The 16,973-nt window shown below is 68.9% G+C and overlaps 1 protein-coding gene across 1 annotated transcript in view; it reads right to left on the reverse strand.

Moving 5' to 3' along the window:
* Window positions 1-14,402, reverse strand: part of CACNA1A (calcium voltage-gated channel subunit alpha1 A) — a gene marked incomplete at its 3' end in the record, with an annotated part of 37,401 nt that extends 22,999 nt beyond the window's left edge. The window contains 7 exon segments of the mRNA XM_068171020.1: window positions 732-919; window positions 3,766-3,918; window positions 4,003-4,094; window positions 7,130-7,269; window positions 9,479-9,584; window positions 13,807-14,133; window positions 14,300-14,402. Of these exon segments, the coding sequence (XP_068027121.1) occupies window positions 732-919; window positions 3,766-3,918; window positions 4,003-4,094; window positions 7,130-7,269; window positions 9,479-9,584; window positions 13,807-14,132 (1,005 nt within the window).
* Window positions 14,403-16,973: the final 2,571 nt, after the last annotated feature.

Consider the following 16,973-nt stretch of genomic DNA (forward strand, 5'->3'; position numbering starts at 1 on the left):
CCCTCGAGGACCACCTTGGGGTCCCCCTCGAGGACCACCTTGGGGACTATCTTGAAGCCAACTTGAGGTCCCCCTCGAGGACCACCTTGGGGACCACCTTGAAGCCAACTTGAGGACCCCCTTGAGGACCACCTGGAGGACCACCTTGGGGACCACCTTGGAGCCAACTCGAGGTCCCCCTCAAGACCACTTTGGGGTCCACCTTGAAGCCAACTTGAGGACCACCTGAAGGACCACCTTGGGGACCACCTGGAGGTCCCCCTCGAGGACCACCTGGAGGTCCACCTTGAAGCCAACTTGAGGTCTACCTAGGGGACCACCCTGAAGCCTACATGAGAAGCACCTCTGGTGGGGCTGGGGCAGGTAGGGGGTGGGCTGGGGGTGGTTGGTGGGGGTGGTCTCCAGGGGTGGTCTCTGGGGGTGGTGGTCTCTGCGGTGTGTGATCTCTGGGGGGCTGTCTCGGGGAGGTGGTCTCTGGGGGATGGTATCTCTGGGGGGGGTGTGTGTCTGTGGGTGGTCTCCAGGGGGTTGTCTCTGGGGGAGTGGTCTCCAGGGGGGTGGTCTCCAGTGGGGTGGTGGTCTCTGGGGGGGATGATCTCTGGGGGGTACTGTCTCGGGGAGGTGGTCTCCGGGGGAAGGGGGGGTGTGTGTGGTCTCCGGGGTTGGACTCTGCAGGGGCGATCTCTGGGGGGGGGTGGTCTCCGTGGGGAGGGGTCTGCAGGGGGGCTCACATAGTAGAGGAGGTCTGTCCACCCTTCCATGGTGATGCACTGGAAGACAGTGAGGACGGCGAAGAGGATGTTGTCGAACTGCGTGATGCCGTAGTTGGGTCCCTCCCAGTACTTCTTGCACTTGGTGCCGTTGGGGCAGATCCGAGCCGGCTCATCCGTCCCGCAGGGGACCTCCACCTTGATCTCGTCTGGGGAGGGCAGGGGGAGGCACAGCTCAACACCCCCGGACCCCCCCGGACCCCCTCAGAAAAGACCCGGAGCACAGAACGCCTCTAAACCCCTCCCCGGAGCCATCCCTGGGCATCTTCCTCCCTGCTTCACCTCTAAACCCCTCCCTGGAGCCCCCCCCCGGGGATCCTCCTCCCTTCTGCACCCCTAAACCCCTCCTGGGGATCCTCCTCCCTGCTTCACCTCTAAACCCCTCCCCGAACCCCCCCCGGGGATCCTCCTCCCTGTTTCATCTCTAAAGCCCTCCCCGGAGCCCCCCTGGGGATCCTGATCCCTGCTTCACCTCTAAACTCCTCCCCAGAGCCCCCTCTGGGGATCCTCTTCCCTGCTTCACCCCTAAACCCCTCCCTGGAGCCCCCTCTGGGGATCCTCCTCCCTTCCTCACCCCTAAACCCCTCCCCGGAGCCCTCCTGGGGATCCTCCTCTCTTCTGCACCCCTAAACCCCTCCTTGGAGATCCTCCTCCCTTCTGCACCCCTAAACCCCTTCCCGGAGCCCCTCTGGGGATCCTCCTCCCTTCTGCACCTCTAAACCCCTCCCCGGAGCCCCCCCTGGGGATCCTCCTCCCAGCTTCACCTCTAAAGCCCTCCCCGGAGCGCCCCCTGGGGATCCTCCTCCCTTCCTCACCCCTAAACCCCTCCCCGGAGCCCCCCTGGGGATCCTCCTCCCTTCTGCACCCCTAAACCCCTCCCTAGAGCCCCCCCAGGGATCCTCCTCCCTGCTTCACCCCTAAACCCCTCCCCAGAGCCCCCCTGGGAATCCTCCTCCCTGCTTCACCTCTAAACCCCTTCCCGGAGCCCCCCTGGGGATCCTCCTCCCTGCTTCACCTCTAAACCCCTTCCCGGAGCCCCCCTGGGAATCCTCCTCCCTGCTTCACCTCTAAACCCCTCCCCGGAGCCCCCCTGGGGATCCTCCTCCCTTCCTCATCCCTAAACCCCTCCCTGGAGCCCCCCTGGGGATCCTCCTCCCTGCTTCACCTCTAAACCCCTCCCCAGAGCCCCCCCTGGGGATCCTCCTCCCTTCTGCACCCCTAAACCCCTCCCTGGAGATCCTCCTCCCTGCTTCACCTCTAAATCCCTCCCCTGAGCCCCCTCTGGGGATCCTCCTCCCTTCCTCACCCCTAAACTCCTCCCCAGAGCCCCCTCTGGGGATCCTCCTCCCTTCTGCACCCCTAAACCCCTCCCCGGGGCCCCCCTGGGGATCCTCATCTCTTCTGCACCCCTAAACCCCTCCCCAGAGCCGCCTCTGGGGTTCCTCCTCCCTTCCTCACCCCTAAACCCCTCCCCGGAGCCCCCCCTGGGGATCCTCCTCCCTTCTGCACCCCTAAACCCCTCCCCGGAGCGCCCCTAGGGATCCTCCTCCCTGCTTCTTCACCTGGGGAGGGTTTGGGGTCTGGGGGTAGCCCCCATGGGAGACTTGGACCCTTCCCCGAGCCCCCCAAACCTACCAAGGCTGTGTTCACCTGGGTGACCCCCACGGGACTCCTGGACCCCCTTCCCCCAGCTTCTCCCTCTTTTCCCCCCCGCCCCTTTCCGCCCCCTCCCTTGGTGCTGACGAGGCCCTCGTGCAGAAATAGCTGCGGCCAATTAGCGGCCAATTAGAGGCCAATTAACGGCAGCTTCATCAAGGGAGAGCAGTAATTAGGCCGTTCCATATCGGGTGCGGGGCAGGGACCCAGGGAGATGTTGGGGGGCCGACGGTGGGGGCGGGGGGCAGGGGCGAAAGGAACCAACCCCCAGCCCCAATTCCAGCCCCGGGGTGGGAACTGAGCCCTCCCCGAAGGGAGGCAGGGGGAGAGGTCTCGGGGGGGGGGGGGTTGGGGGGCAGGTCAGGGGGGCTGTGGGGGGCCGGGGGGGGCTTGGAGGTTTGGGAGGGGGTTGGGAGGATTTGGGGTCAGGACTGGGGGGGATCTGGGGTCAGGTTTGGGGAGGATATGAGGTCAGGTTTGGGGGGGATCTGGGGTCAGGGTTGGGGGGGATATGAGGTCAGGTATTGGGGGGATCTGGGGGTCAGGTTGGGGGGGATCTGGGGTCAGGTTTGGGGGGGATATGAGGTCAGGTTTGGGGGGGATCTGGGGTCAGGGTTGGGGGGGATATGAGGTCAGGTTTTGGGGGGATCTAGGGGTCAGGTTTGGGGGGATCTGAGGTCAGGCTTGGGGGGGATCTAGGGTCAGGTTGGGGGGATCTGGGGTCAGGGTTGGGGGGGATCTAGGGGTCAGGTTGGGGGGGATCTGAGGTCAGGGTTGGGGGGGATCTAGGGGTCAGGATTGGGGGGATCTGAGGTCAGGGTTGGGGGGGATCTAGGGGTCAGGTTGGGGGGGATCTAGGGGTCAGGATTGGTGGGGATCTGGGGTCAGGATTGGGGGGATCTAGGGTCAGGATTGGGGGGATCTAGGGGTCAGGTTGGGGGGGATCTGGGGTCAGGGTTGGGGGGGATCTAGGGGTCAGGTTGGGGGGGATCTGGGGTCAGGGTTGGGGGGGATCTAGGGGTCAGGTTGGGGGGGATCTGGGGTCAGGGTTGGGGGGGATCTAGGGGTCAGGTTGTGGGGGATCTGGGGTCAGGGTTGGGGGGGATCTGGGGTCAGGTTGGGGGGGATCTAGGGGTCAGGTTGGGGGGGATCTGGCGTCAGGGTTGGGGGGGATCTGGGGTCAGGTTGGGGGGGATCTGGGGTCAGGTTGGGGGGGATCTGAGGTCAGGCTTGGGGGGGGATCTGGGGTGGATTTTGAGGGGGGATTTTGGGTGCATTCTGGGGAGGGGTTTGGGGGGGAATTTTGGGGGGGCCCGGGGGGGGCGGAGCCTGCACCTACCGGTGACCAGGTCGAAGCAGGTGGTGTGGAACTTGCCCATGTAGAACTCCAGGCCGATGATGGCGAAGATGAGGATGGCGAAGAAGAGCAGGAGGCCGATCTGCAGCAGGGGGATCATCGCCTTCATGATGGACTTGAGGACCACCTGCAGACCTGGGGCACATACGGGGAGGGGGCTCAGCCTCAGCCCCCTCCCCACCGCCCCCCTAAGCCCCTCCCCGCCCCCCCAGCACTCACTTGGGATCCCCGAGACCAGCTTGAGCGGCCGCAGGACGCGGACGGCGCGCAGGGTCCGCAGGTCGAACTGGGAGCCCACGGTGGCCAGGATGCTGCGGGCGAGGAGGGGGCACCAGCGGGTAAGGGACCCCCTGCCCACCACCCCCGGCTGGCACGGCGAAGGGCACCTCCTGCCGCCGGGCTGCGCCGCTGGGGGGCGCTGAGCGCCGGGCGATGCCCCCGGGGTGGCCGCGGGGCCCCCGTGGGCTGCTCCGGAGAGGTGTCCCGGTGCCCCCCCCAGGGGCTGTGTGCCCACCTTGGTGCTATGTGCCCACCCCGGGCTGTGTGCCCACCTCGTGCCCACAGCTGTGCCCTCACTGCCACCATGAGCCCTCACTGCCCACCTCGTGCCCATGGCTGTGCCCTCGCTGCCACCATGAGCCCTCTGTGCCCACCTCACGCCCATGGCTGTGCCCTCGCTGCCACCATGAGCCCACTCTGCCCACCTCGTGCCCATAGCTGTGCCCTCGCTGCCACCATGAGCCCACTCTGCCCACCTCGTGCCCATAGCTGTGCCCTCGCTGCCACCATGAGCCCTCTGTGCCCACCTCGTGCCCATAGCTGTGCCCTCGCTGCCACCATGAGCCCTCTGTGCCCATCTCACACCCATGGCTGTGCCCTCACGGCTACCATGAGCCCTCTGTGCCCACCTCACGCCCATGGCTGTGCCCTCGCTGCCACCATGAGCCCTCTGTGCCCACCTCGTGCCCATAGCTGTGCCCTCGCTGCCACCATGAGCCCTCTGTGCCCACCTCGTGCCCATAGCTGTGCCCTCGCTGCCACCATGAGCCCTCTGTGCCCACCTCATGCCCACGGCTGTGCCCTCGCTGCCACCATGAGCCCTCTGTGCCCACCTAACGCCCACGGCTGTGCCCTCGCTGCCACCATGAGCCCTCTGTGCCCACCTCGTGCCCACGGCTGTGCCCTCGCTGCCACCATGAGCCCTCTGTGCCCCCCACATGCCCACAGCTGTGCCACCACCTCCCTGCCACACTCCCAGATGCCCGCGGCTGTGCCATGCCCCCCAGCGTGTGCCCCGCACCCCCACACCGCCCCTCCAGGCTGCCACGACCCTCCCTCCCCCCCCGGGGCTGTGCCAACCCCTCTCGGGTGCCCTTCCCCCCCCCCCCCCCGGCCAGCCCCGTGCCAGGCTGATGCCCACGTGCCCGCGGCGGTGCCAGCAGCCGGTGCCGGCAGCGCGGGCGGCAGCTCCTGAGCTATTTTTAGCCTTTCCGGGCCCAGAGCCTGGCACAGGGTGCCCGGGGACCCAGCTGGCACAGCACGGGGGGGGGGGGGAGGGTCCCAGGAGCCCTCGGATGGACCCCCAGGGTCCCTCCCCCTCCCCCCCCCCCCCCCCGCCGAGGGTCTCCTCCTGCAGCCGCCGCAGCCCCCAGGCGCCCCCTGGCATGGCACTGCCCGGGGGGGGGCACAGGGTGGCATCAAGGAGGGGTTCAGAGGGTGCAGGTCAGGCATGAGGAGGGCACCCAGGGGACCCCCAGCTGCTCCCCAGGCGGCGGTGCCCACGGGGGGGGGGGGGGGTTGGGGTTGGGGCCGGGGGCCGGGTGCCAGCTGCGGGGTTGCCACGAGCGGCGGGTGCCAGGCTGGTGCCAGGCTGGTGAGTGGCACCGCAGGGAAATGTTGTGACAGCCCCGAGAGGCAGCGAGCGCCGCGGGCGCCTGGCACCGGCGGCTGGCACCGGCGGCTGGCACCGCTGACTGCCCAGCCCTGCACACGGGCGGGCACAGGCGCGGTGGGCACAGGCAGGGGCACGCAGATGGGCACAGACCCGGGCACACGCGTGGGCACACACATGGGCACACACATGGGCACATGGGCACACACATGGGCACACATATGAGCATATACATGGGCACATACAGGGGCACACACGTGGGCACACACATGGGCACACACATGGGCACATGGGCACACACATGGGCACACATATGAGCATATACATGGGCACATACAGGGGCACACACATGGGCACATACATGGGCACATGGGCACACATATGGGCACATGGGCACACATATGGGCACACACATGGGCACACACATGGGCACATACAGGGGCACATGGGCACACACATGGGCACATACATGGGCACATACTGGGGCACATGGGCACACACATGGGCACACATATGAGCATATACATGGGCACATACAGGGGCACACACATGGGCACAGGGGCACACACATGGGCACATACATGGGCACATACAGGGGCACACACATGGGCACATACATGGGCACATACAGGGGCACAGGGGCACACACATGGGCACACACATGGGCACATACATGGGCACATACATGGGCACATACAGGGGCACAGGGGCACACACATGGGCACATACATGGGCACATACATGGGCACACACATGGGCACAGGGGCACACACATGGGCACATACATGGGCACATACAGGGGCACACACATGGGCACATACATGGGCACATACAGGGGCACATACAGGGGCACAGGGGCACACATATGGGCACATACAGGGGCACATACAGGGGCACACACATGGGCACAGGGGCACACACATGGGCACATACAGGGGCACACACATGGGCATATACATGGGCACACACATGGGCACATGGGCACATACACGGGCACACACATGGGCATATACATGGGCACACACATGGGCACATGGGCACATACACGGGCACACACATGGGCATATACATGGGCACACACATGGGCACATGGGCACATACAGGGGCATACATATGGGCACATACATGGGCACACACATGGGCATATACAGGGGCACACACACGGGCACATACAGGGGCACAGGGGCACACACATGGGCACATGGGCACACATATGGGCACAGGGGCACACAAAGGGGCACATACATGGGCACACACCTGGGCACACAGGCTGGCACCCCCTCCCCATCCCCCTGTGCCCCCCACCCCTTCCTCCCTGCTGCCCTGCCTGGCTGCCTCCCCTCACGCCTGCAGGGCAGGGGTCGGTAGCGCTTGGCTGGCAGGCTGCCCCTCTGGTGCCCTCCGGTGCCCCTCTGGCTCCCCTCCGGTGCCCCTCCGGTGCCCCCTGGTGCCCACCCGGTGAGGACCACCACGAAGTCCATCACGTTCCAGCCGTTCCGCAGGTAGGAGCCCTTGTGGAAGGCGAAGCCCAGGGCGATGATCTTGATCCCGGCCTCGAAGCAGAAGATGCCAATGAAGTAGGGCTCGGTGTCGTCCTGGGGTGGGCACAGGCAGAGGGCACCCTGAGGAGCCAGCCCCACCCCCACCCACCCGCAGCCCCCCACCCCCACCCCGGGAAGGGACTGGGAGCCATGGGGGGCACCACCCCCAACCCCCCCCCCTCCCGATCCGGAGCTGCTGGAGGGCACCGAAGTGCCCAGGAGGCAACGAGGTGGTGCCAGGCTGGAGAGGAAGCTCCCGAGGGGCACCCAGGAGGTGCCAGGCTGGAGAGGAAGCTCCTAGGGGGCACCCAGGAGGTGCCAGGCTGGAGAGCTGGGGGCGAAGAAGCCCCCGAGGGGCACCCAGGGCAAGGGCAGGGTCGAGGATCAAGCTCCTGCCCCAGGCCAGGAGAGCTGCTGGGCAGGGACTGGCAGTGCTGCAGGGGGCACCAAGGGGGGCAGGGGGCAGCAAGGAGATCCCCAAGGGGCTGTGCTGGGGGTGGGCAGGGGGCAGAGTGTGGGCAGCAGGGCACAGAGGGAGCTGCTCCTGCCCCAGCCAGGGCTGGGCACCCCCCCAGCTGGCAGTGCCCAGGGCAGAGCCCAGCAGGGCTTGAGGAGAGGCTGAGGGCACCTCCCTGGGTGCTGCTGCTGCTGGGGGGCAGCCCCCAGAGGGCATCTGCTGCGTGCTGGGGGGCATGGGGCTGGGGCTGGCAGCAGCTGAGGGGTGCCCAGGGCTGTGCCCAGGAGGTGCCAGCAGCAGCAGCAACCTCTTGGCTTGGAGGCTTCAGAGGCCTGGGAGAGGTTTGGTGGAGTCCTCCCTGCAGAGCTCCCGACCCCAGCTGCCCCCTGGGTGCCCCTCCTGGGGGGGCAGCACCCTCCTGCGGGCACCTCCTGCTGTGGGCAGCTGCTGGGGAGGGGGCTCCAGAGGTCCCTTCCCACGCTGGGATTCGGGGAGGGGGTGGAGGGGGAGGGGAGGATTCTATGCCCAGCCTGAAGCCACCGACAGGGGACCCAGGGACACCCCTTGGCACCGCCTCACCCTTGGGGGGGGGAGGGCATTTTGGGGGGCATCGCCGGCCCCTTCCCCCCGCTCCCGCCCCCCTCCCCGGCCGCCGTGGGGGTGGGAGGTGGCCGCTGCCTGCCGGCGCGTCCCAGATTCCCGGCAAGGAGGAAACTGGGACGGCCGCAGCGGCTCCGCGGGGCCCGGGAGCGGTGCCCACCCCGTGCCAGGGGCTGGCAGCCAGCCCTGCGCTGCCCTGCGCTGCCCTGCGCTGCCCCCCGCTCCCGGCCGGGCTGGGGACCTGCGCCGGGCACCCCGAAAGTGGCACGGGGAGGGGGCTGGGGACCCTCACTGTACCCCCGGGGGGTGCCCATGACCCCTCACTGGTGCCCTGGCACGACTGGGGACCCTCACTGGTGCCCTCGGGGGTGCCCATGACCCCTCACTGGTGCCCTGGGGGGTGCCCATGGCCCCTCACTGGTGCCCTGGCACGACTGGGGACCCTCACTCTACCCCTGGGGGGTGCCCATGACCCCTCACTGGTGCCCTGGCAGGACTGGGGACCCTCACTCTACCCCCGGGGGGTGCCCATGACCCCTCACTGGTGCCCTGGCACGACTGGGGACCCTCACTGTACCCCGGGGGGGTGCCCATGGCCCCTCACTGGTGCCCTGGGGGGTGCCCATGGCCCCTCATTGGTGCCCTGGCACGACTGGGGACCCTCACTGGTGCCCTGGGGGGTGCCCATGGCCCCTCACTGGTGCCCTGGCACGACTGGGGACCCTCATTGGTGCCCTGGCACGACTGGGGACCCTCACTCTACCCCCGGGGGGTGCCCATGACCCCTCACTGGTGCCCTGGCAGGACTGGGGACCCTCACTCTACCCCCGGGGGGTGCCCATGACCCCTCACTGGTGCCCTGGCACGACTGGGGACCCTCACTGTACCCCGGGGGGGTGCCCATGGCCCCTCACTGGTGCCCTGGGGGGTGCCCATGGCCCCTCATTGGTGCCCTGGCACGACTGGGGACCCTCACTGGTGCCCTGGGGGGTGCCCATGGCCCCTCACTGGTGCCCTGGCACTACTGGGGACCCTCATTGGTGCCCTGGCACGACTGGGGACCCTCACTGTACCCCCGGGGGGTGCCCATGGCCCCTCACTGGTGCCCTGGCACGACTGGGGACCCTCACCGCTGCCCCGGGCAGTGCCCACAGCCCCTGGCTGCAGCGCTGGGGGCCGGGGGCTGCCCCCTGGCCCCCCACTCACCAGCCTCTCGGACATGGGGGTCTTGTCCTCGTCGGGCAGGTGCTGCTCCAGTGCCAGGACGATGCAGTTGGCGATGATGGTGGCAAGGATCATGTATTCGAAAGGAGTGGTGCCAGTCAAGGGCCAACTCGGCTCTGCCAACCCCCTCCGAGGGGGGGTGCGGGGAGGTGGGGGGAGGGGAGGGGAGGGGACCCCCAAGCTGCGCTGCTCGGCGCCCAAATCCCTTCGGAATCCTTCCCCCCCTTCCCCCCGCACCTTCTCCTCTCCTCCCCCCCGCGCCGTGCCCTGCTCCGTGCCCATCGCCCTGCCTGTGCCCCGGGCGGTTGGCAGCGGCGGTGCCAGCCTCGCGGCTCATTAATTGCTCCATCAAAGCCTCGACCCCCGGCGGCCTCCCGCTCCGCGCCGCGGCAGCCTCCTGCCGCCCGGCGCCGCCGATCAAAGCCGCTCGGTGCCAACCGGGACCCCGCCGAGACCTACAACGACCCCCGCGGGGGCACCGCCGCCTGCCAACCCCCTGCGCTGCCCCCCCCGTGGGAACCTCCCCCCCCCGCGTGGGTTTGGGGGGAGGCCAAGGGGGGGGCAGGAGGGTTCCCGGGGCTGGGGAATGCCAAGGGAGGGCTGGGGAGGGGGGGTGTGGGGGGGGTGGGTCAGGACCCTCCCCAGTGCTGTAGGCTCGGGGGGGAGTTCTGTGCCATGCTGGGTGGGCAGAGTGGCATCGCCCCCCACCCCCCACCCCCTCACCCTGCCAGTTTGCAACTGGTTTGTGCCAGGGGCGCCGAATTGGCACCGGGGTGCCCTGTGGCACGGCCGCCTGGCACCGCACGGCCGCCTGGCACGCAGCTGCCCGCTGTGGCACAGCTCGCTGGCGTGGCACAAGCTCTCCGGGGCACCTCTCTGGCCTGGCACCACCCCCGGCATGGCACAGACACCCGGGCCAGCAGGGCTCCCAGCGTGGCACAGCTCAGCTGCCGTGGCACGGCCCCTGCCACGGGGCACAGCTCCCTGGCACCGCGCAGCTCCCTGGCACCGCGCAGCTCCCTGGCACCGCACAGCTCTCCAGCTGTGGGCACCGAGAGCCCGAGGCCATCTCTGCCCCAAAAGCAGGGCTGGGGTCGGGGCAGTGCCCACCTGTCCCCCCACACCCCCCCCGTGCCCAGCGTGACGCCGGGGGTGGCACCGCGGCAGGACGGTGCCCACCTGGGCTCGCCGGGGGGTGGGTGGCACCACCAGCGCCCCCCCCAGCACCCCCTGCTCCGCGGGGGCCGGTGCCAGCGCCCGGCCCTGCCCCTGGGCTGCCGCGGCCGGGGCGGGGGGGGGGGGGGGGGGTTAGGTGCTGGGGGGGAAGGTGCCAGGGGTGCCCCCGGTGCCCATCCTGCTGCGGCACAGCCGCGGCTGCCACCGCCGGAGCTGCTTCCGCCCAGCCAAATCCTTCCCCCCCCTCCCCTTCCCCCTTGGCATCTGCTCCCCGTGCCGGTGCCACCAGCACCACATCAGTGCCACCAGAGCCTCACCAGTGCCACCACTGCCTCACCAGTGCCACCAGGACCTCACCAGTGCCACCAGCACCACATCAGTGCCACCACTGCCTCACCAGTGCCACCAGGGCCTCACCAGTGCCACCACTGCCACACCAGTGCCACCAGAGCCTCACCAGTGCCACCACTGCCACATCAGTGCCACCAGGACCTCACCAGTGCCACCACTGCCTCACCAGTGCCACCAGGGCCTCACCAGTGCCACCAGCACCACATCTATGCCACCAGCACCACGTCTATGCCACCAGGACCTCACCAGTGCCATTAAGACCTCACCAGTGCCACCAGCACCACATCAGTGCCACCAGGACCTCACCAGTGCCATTAAGTCCTCACCAGTGCCACCAGCACCACATCAGTGCCACCAGGACCCCACCAGTGCCACCAGAGCCCCCCACAGCGCCACACCAGCGCCACCACTGCCACATCAGTGCCACCAGCACCACATCAGTGCCACCAGAGCCTCACCAGTGCCACCAGAGCCTCACCAGTGCCATTAAGACCACACCAGCGCCACCAGCACCACATCTGTGCCCCCAGCCCCCACCAGCGCCACCCCAGCCCCACCAGCGCCATCCGCATGGCACCCACCGGTGCCACCTCCCCCGGTCCGTCCCGGCCGGCGCCGCGCCGGTGCCACACCGGCACCACCACCACCACCACCACCACCGCCGCCTCCCCCGGCCCCGGCCCCGCACCGGCAGCCGCGAGGCGGCCCCGGGGGCCGACATTTCGGTGCTGCACCGGGGCCGCAGCTCCGTCACCGAGCGCCAGAGCTCCGCCGCTGCGGCACCGCTGCCCGCTGGGGGCACCGCCGGCGCCCGGGGCCCGAACGCTGCCCTCCTCCTCCGCGACCCCCCCCCGCGCCCCCGCTTTGAGGAGGGGAGACCCCCCAAAAAGCTCAGGGGTGACCCACGGCTGGCACCGAGCCCATAGCTGCTCCCCCCCCACACTCCCCAACCCCCCCCGCGGTGCCCCCCAGCCCTCCCCCCCCCCCGGGCCTCGGCGGTGGGGGCAGTGCCACTGCTTTGGGGAGGGGGGAACATGCCAGGGGGTACCCAAGGCCCCGCGGTGCTGCCCCCAAACGGCCTCCCCGCACCCCCTCCCCCCCCCAAGTGGGTCAGGCCGGGGGGAGTGGGCAAAGCTGCCTGGGGCAGCCCCCCCCGGGGGGGGATGGCTCCTGCTGGTACTGGGGGGGGTGGGGCCGCTAAGCCCAGCAGCAAGGGGTGGGGGGGTACGGGGGGGGGGGGGGGGGGGCAGGTCAGGGCCCCCTCCCCCCCCCCCCCGCAAAGAATTAGGCCACCAAGAAACTGCTGCAATGGAGACCCCGACCCCAGCCCCCAGCAGGAGCCAGACCCCCCCCCAAACCCTCCCTGCCCCCCCAGGCAGGGGCAGGGACTGGCACTGGGCAGGGGGCAATGGGGCAGGGGGTTGGGGACCCCGGGCTGGGGCTGGGGGTCGCAGCGCAGGGCAGGGGCAGCAGAGGGACCCCAGCGTGGGGGCAGGGAGCTGGGGGCAGGAGGTGGGGGGCAGGGACCCCAATGTAGGGCACAGGGCAGGGGCCGGGGAGCCTTTGGGGGGGGGGAGGGGGCGGGGGGGGAAGGGGTGTCCCCAGTGCAGTGCATGGGGACAGGGACCCCAGCGTGGGGATGGAGACCTCCTGCCGGGCAGGGGGATGAGGAACCCAAGGTGGGGCTGGGGACCTGGTGCAGGATGAGGCCAGGGGGAGCTGCTGCGGGGATGGAGACCCCAATGTAGGTCAGGGGGGGCTGGGGCCGGGGGCTGGGGGCAGGGACCCCAGAATGGGGACAGGGACCTGGGGCAAAGCAGGGGATGGGGACATGGGATGGGGACCCCGGTGGGGGGCAGGGGATGGGGGGGAGAGGAGCTCCGGGGGCAGGGGGAGGATGTGGGGACCCCCTGCAGGGCAAGGGGCTGGGGGAGGTGGGATGGGGACACAGGATGGGGCTGGGGAACCCCTGCAGGTCAGGGGGGGCTGGGGACAGGGAATGGGGACACAGGATGGGGCTGGGGACCCCCCTGCAGGTCGGGGGGGGGGCTGGGGACAGGGAATGGGGACACAGGATGGGGCTGGGGACACAGGATAGGGCTGGGGACCCCCTGCAGGTCAGGGGGGGCTGGGGACAGGGAATGGGGACATAGAAGGAGGACCCTGGTGCAGGGCAAGGGGCTGGGGGCGGTGGGATGGGGCTGGGGGTCAGAGGGATGGGGACACAGCTCGGGGGGGGCTGAGGACACGGGATGGGGACATGAGATGAGGACCCTGATGCAGGTGGGGGGGAGTGGGGGGGGCCGAGGACACGGAATGAGGACACGAGGGAGGTCTGGGGGACCCCGCTGCAGGTGAGGGTGGGGGGCGCTGAGGACACGGAACGGGGCCACAGGATGAGGCCCTGCTGCAGGGCACCGCGGCCGGAGCCCTGAGCCGGGGGGGGGGGGCAGGGCTGAGGGACCCCTGATGGAGGGCAAGGCGATGGGGGACATGAGATGGGGGTGGGGGTGCCGAGGACACGGGGGGGGGGGGTGGTGCTGAGGACACAGGATGAGGCCCCTGCTGCCGCAGGGGGGGAGGGGGGAAGCCCTGAGCCCGGGGGGGCAGGGGCTGAGGGACCCTTGGTGCAGGCTGGGACGCAGCGGATGGAGACCGCGGAGCGGGGGAGCGGAGGGGGGGAGGGAAGGGAAGGGAAGGGAAGGGACGGACCCCCGATGGCGGCCAGGTGGGCACGGGCCGGGGGCGGCCCGGTGCCGGGGAGCCCCCCCCGGGAAGGATATGGCCATTCGGTGATCTTTTTGGCGTATTTCCTCACCACGTTGTCCTCGCTGAAGAGGAAGAGCGAGCGGTTGACGGTGAGGCAGTTCTGCCGGACCGGGATGGGGTTGTAGAGGGCCATGGTCCGCGCCCGCTGGGCCATCGACTGCTTGTACATCCTCTGCGCCCCCGGGGGGCCGCCCTGCCGGGGACCCCCCAGCCCTCGGCCCCCCGCCGCCGCCGCCGTCGCCGCCACCGCCGCCGCCGCCGTCGTTGCCCCGGGGCCGCCGCCGCCGCCGCCGCCGCCTGCCCCGTAGCGGGCCGGTGCCTCATCGCCGAAGCGAGCCATCCTGCGGAGAACCGGCGCCTCACGCTGCTGAGACCGGCACCGGCGACGAGCTCATCGCATCCCATGGGGATCGGGAACGGGGATGGGGAGAAGACGGGCGGAGGATTTGGGGGGGTGGGAGGGGGGGGTACGGGGTTTGGGGGGGTGGGGGGGAACGGGGGACACACCGGGGGCCGTCCCGGGGATGATCGTTCAGGCGGGAGCAGCAGGGACCGGCCCGAGCATCCTCATCCTCATCCTTCCTCTGCGGCGGGCACCGGCGGGCGCTGCTTCTTCTTCCCCCCCCCCCCCCCCCCCCGCGGCCCCCCCCCCCCCTCCGCGATCCGGTAGCGGCGGGGGGGGCGGTGCGGCACCCCCGGGATGGAGAGAAAAAGGAAGGTTTGGAGGTGGCGGCGGGGAAGGGGTGAGGGGGGGGGGGGAAGAAGACCGGGGCCGGGGGGGGGGGTCCCGCTGCTGCTGCCGCCGGTGCCGGTGACCGAGGAGGGAGGAATGTGGGGGAGGGGACGGCGGGGGGGGGGGGGGGAGGTCCTGATGTGGGGAGGGGGTCGGGGGGGGGTCGAGGAGCCCCTCTGCAGCAACCGGAGGCGGAGGTTGATGGGGAGGAAGGAAAGGGGGGGGGGAGCCCGGTCACCTCCCGGGAGCCGTTACCGGGGGCGGCTTCGAGCACCGGAGGAGGGGATGGGGGGGAAGGGGGGGGGGGGAAATCCTCTCCCCCCTCTATAAAAAGAAATAAGAATAAAAAATCCTCAAATCGGTGAAAAATCCAAAAGGGTTTAAAAAAAGCCCTGGCGGGGAGCTCGCGGGGGGGTGGTCGCCGTTGCCTTTCCCCCCCCCCCCCGCCCCCCAGCCCCCCGCCCCCCGGCCGCGCTTCAGTGTCGCTGGGGCCGGGCGGGGGTCGCCGTCAGCCCCCCCGGCAGCAGCGGGGCGGCAGGGCCCATGGGCCCGGGCTGCGGCAGAGCCTCCGCTGCTCCTCCTCCTCCTCCTCCTCCTCCTCCTCCTCCTGCTCTGCCCGCGGGGCTCTTCCTCCACACACACCCCCCACCCCCTCCTCCTCCTCCTCCTCCTCCTGCCGGGTCAGGGCTAAAACGAGAGCGGTGCTGGGGAGGGGGGGGGCGGAGCGGGGGGAGGAGGCTGGGGGGGGGGGAGGAAGCGATGGGGAGGGGGTGGGAGAGCCCCGGGAGGTTCCGAGTGGCACCCACCGGGCACCGGCAGCGGCAGGAGGGGGGGGGGGGACACGGAGCTGGGGGGGGGAGGGTGAAGGTGCGGGCAGGGGGCCGCGGGGGGCGGCGGGGGGTGCCAAGGTGTGGGTGAGGGCACCCCGCGAGGGTGCCAAGCTGCGGGCAGGGGGCTGTGGGGTTGGAAAGAAAGCCGGGCAGGGGTCTCTGAGGGGTGGCATGGGGGCAGGAGCGTGCCGAGCTGTGGGCACGGGGGGCACACGTGTGCCAAGCCACGGGTGGAGGTCTGCCGTGGGCACGAGTGGGCAAGGCCACGTGCGAGGCGGTGCCACCCGCACGGGCAGGGGCACAGGGTGGGCACGGGAGGCTGTGCCCCCCCGCGGGGCCGGGCAGGGGCCGGTGCCAGCCCCGTGCGTGCCACCCCTGCACCCTGGCATGGCCTCGTGGCTGGCACAGGTGTCCGCCCTGAGTGCCAGGGCAGGGCCCTGCAGGAGGCTGCTCTGTGTCACCCCCTGCGGCGGGGACCCCAGGGTGGCTTCGTCCCATCCCATCCCATTATCCCAGCCCAATCCTATCCTATCCTATCCCATCCCATCCCATCCCCATCCTATCCCATCCCTTCCCTTCCCATCCCAATCCTATCCCTTCCCCATCCTATCCCATCCCCATCCTTTCCCATCCCATCCCCATCCCTTCCCATCCCCATCCCTTCCCATCCCATCCCCATCCCATCCCATCCCATCCCCATCCTATCCCATCCCATCCCCATCCCATCCCATCCCATCCCCATCCCATCCCATCCCATCCCAATCCCATCCCATCCCCATCCTATCCCATCCCATCCCAATCCTATCCCATCCCCATCCTATCCTATCCTATCCTATCCCCATCCCATCCCCATCCCATCCCCATCTCATCCCAATCCTATCCCATCCCATCCCCATCCCTTCCCATCCCATCCCCATCCCATCCCAATCCTATGCCATCCAATCCCATCCCATCCCTTCCCATCCCATCCCAATCCCATCCATCCCCATCCCATCCCAATCCTATGCCATCCAATCCCATCCCATCCCTTCCCATCCCATCCCAATCCCATCCATCCCATTATCCCATCCCATCCCTTCCCATCATCCCTTCCCTCCTGTTATCCCAGTCCATCCCATTATCCCATCCCCCTATCCCATTCCTTCCCAACCTATCCATCCCATCCCTATCCATCTCCATCCCACCCCCATCCTTTATCCCATTCTCCCATCCTCCTATCCTATCCCATTTATCCCATCCCATTCCATTGGCCCATCACAATTATCCCATTCCCTCTTTATCCCATCCTATCCCATCCCACCCCCATCCCATCCCTTTGTCCTGTCCCATCCTACCCCATCCCTTTATCCATCCCATCCCTTTATCCCATCCCATCCCTTGATCCCATCCCTTTATCCCATCCCATCCTATCCTATCCCACCCTCATCCCATCTTATCCCATCCTATCCCATCTCTTTATCCCATCCTATCCTATCCTATCCTATCCTATCCTATCCTATCCTATCCTATCCTATCCCATGCCTTTATCCCATCCTATCCCATCCATTTATCCCATCCCTTTATCCCATCCCATCCTATCCTATCCCACCCTCATCTCATCCCTTTATCCCATCCTATC

This window comes from Melanerpes formicivorus, unplaced genomic scaffold (assembly GCF_026170545.1).
Source record: "Melanerpes formicivorus ecotype bairdi unplaced genomic scaffold, bMelFor1.0.p_v2 SCAF_1235, whole genome shotgun sequence".
Taxonomy (NCBI): Eukaryota; Metazoa; Chordata; class Aves; order Piciformes; family Picidae; genus Melanerpes; species Melanerpes formicivorus.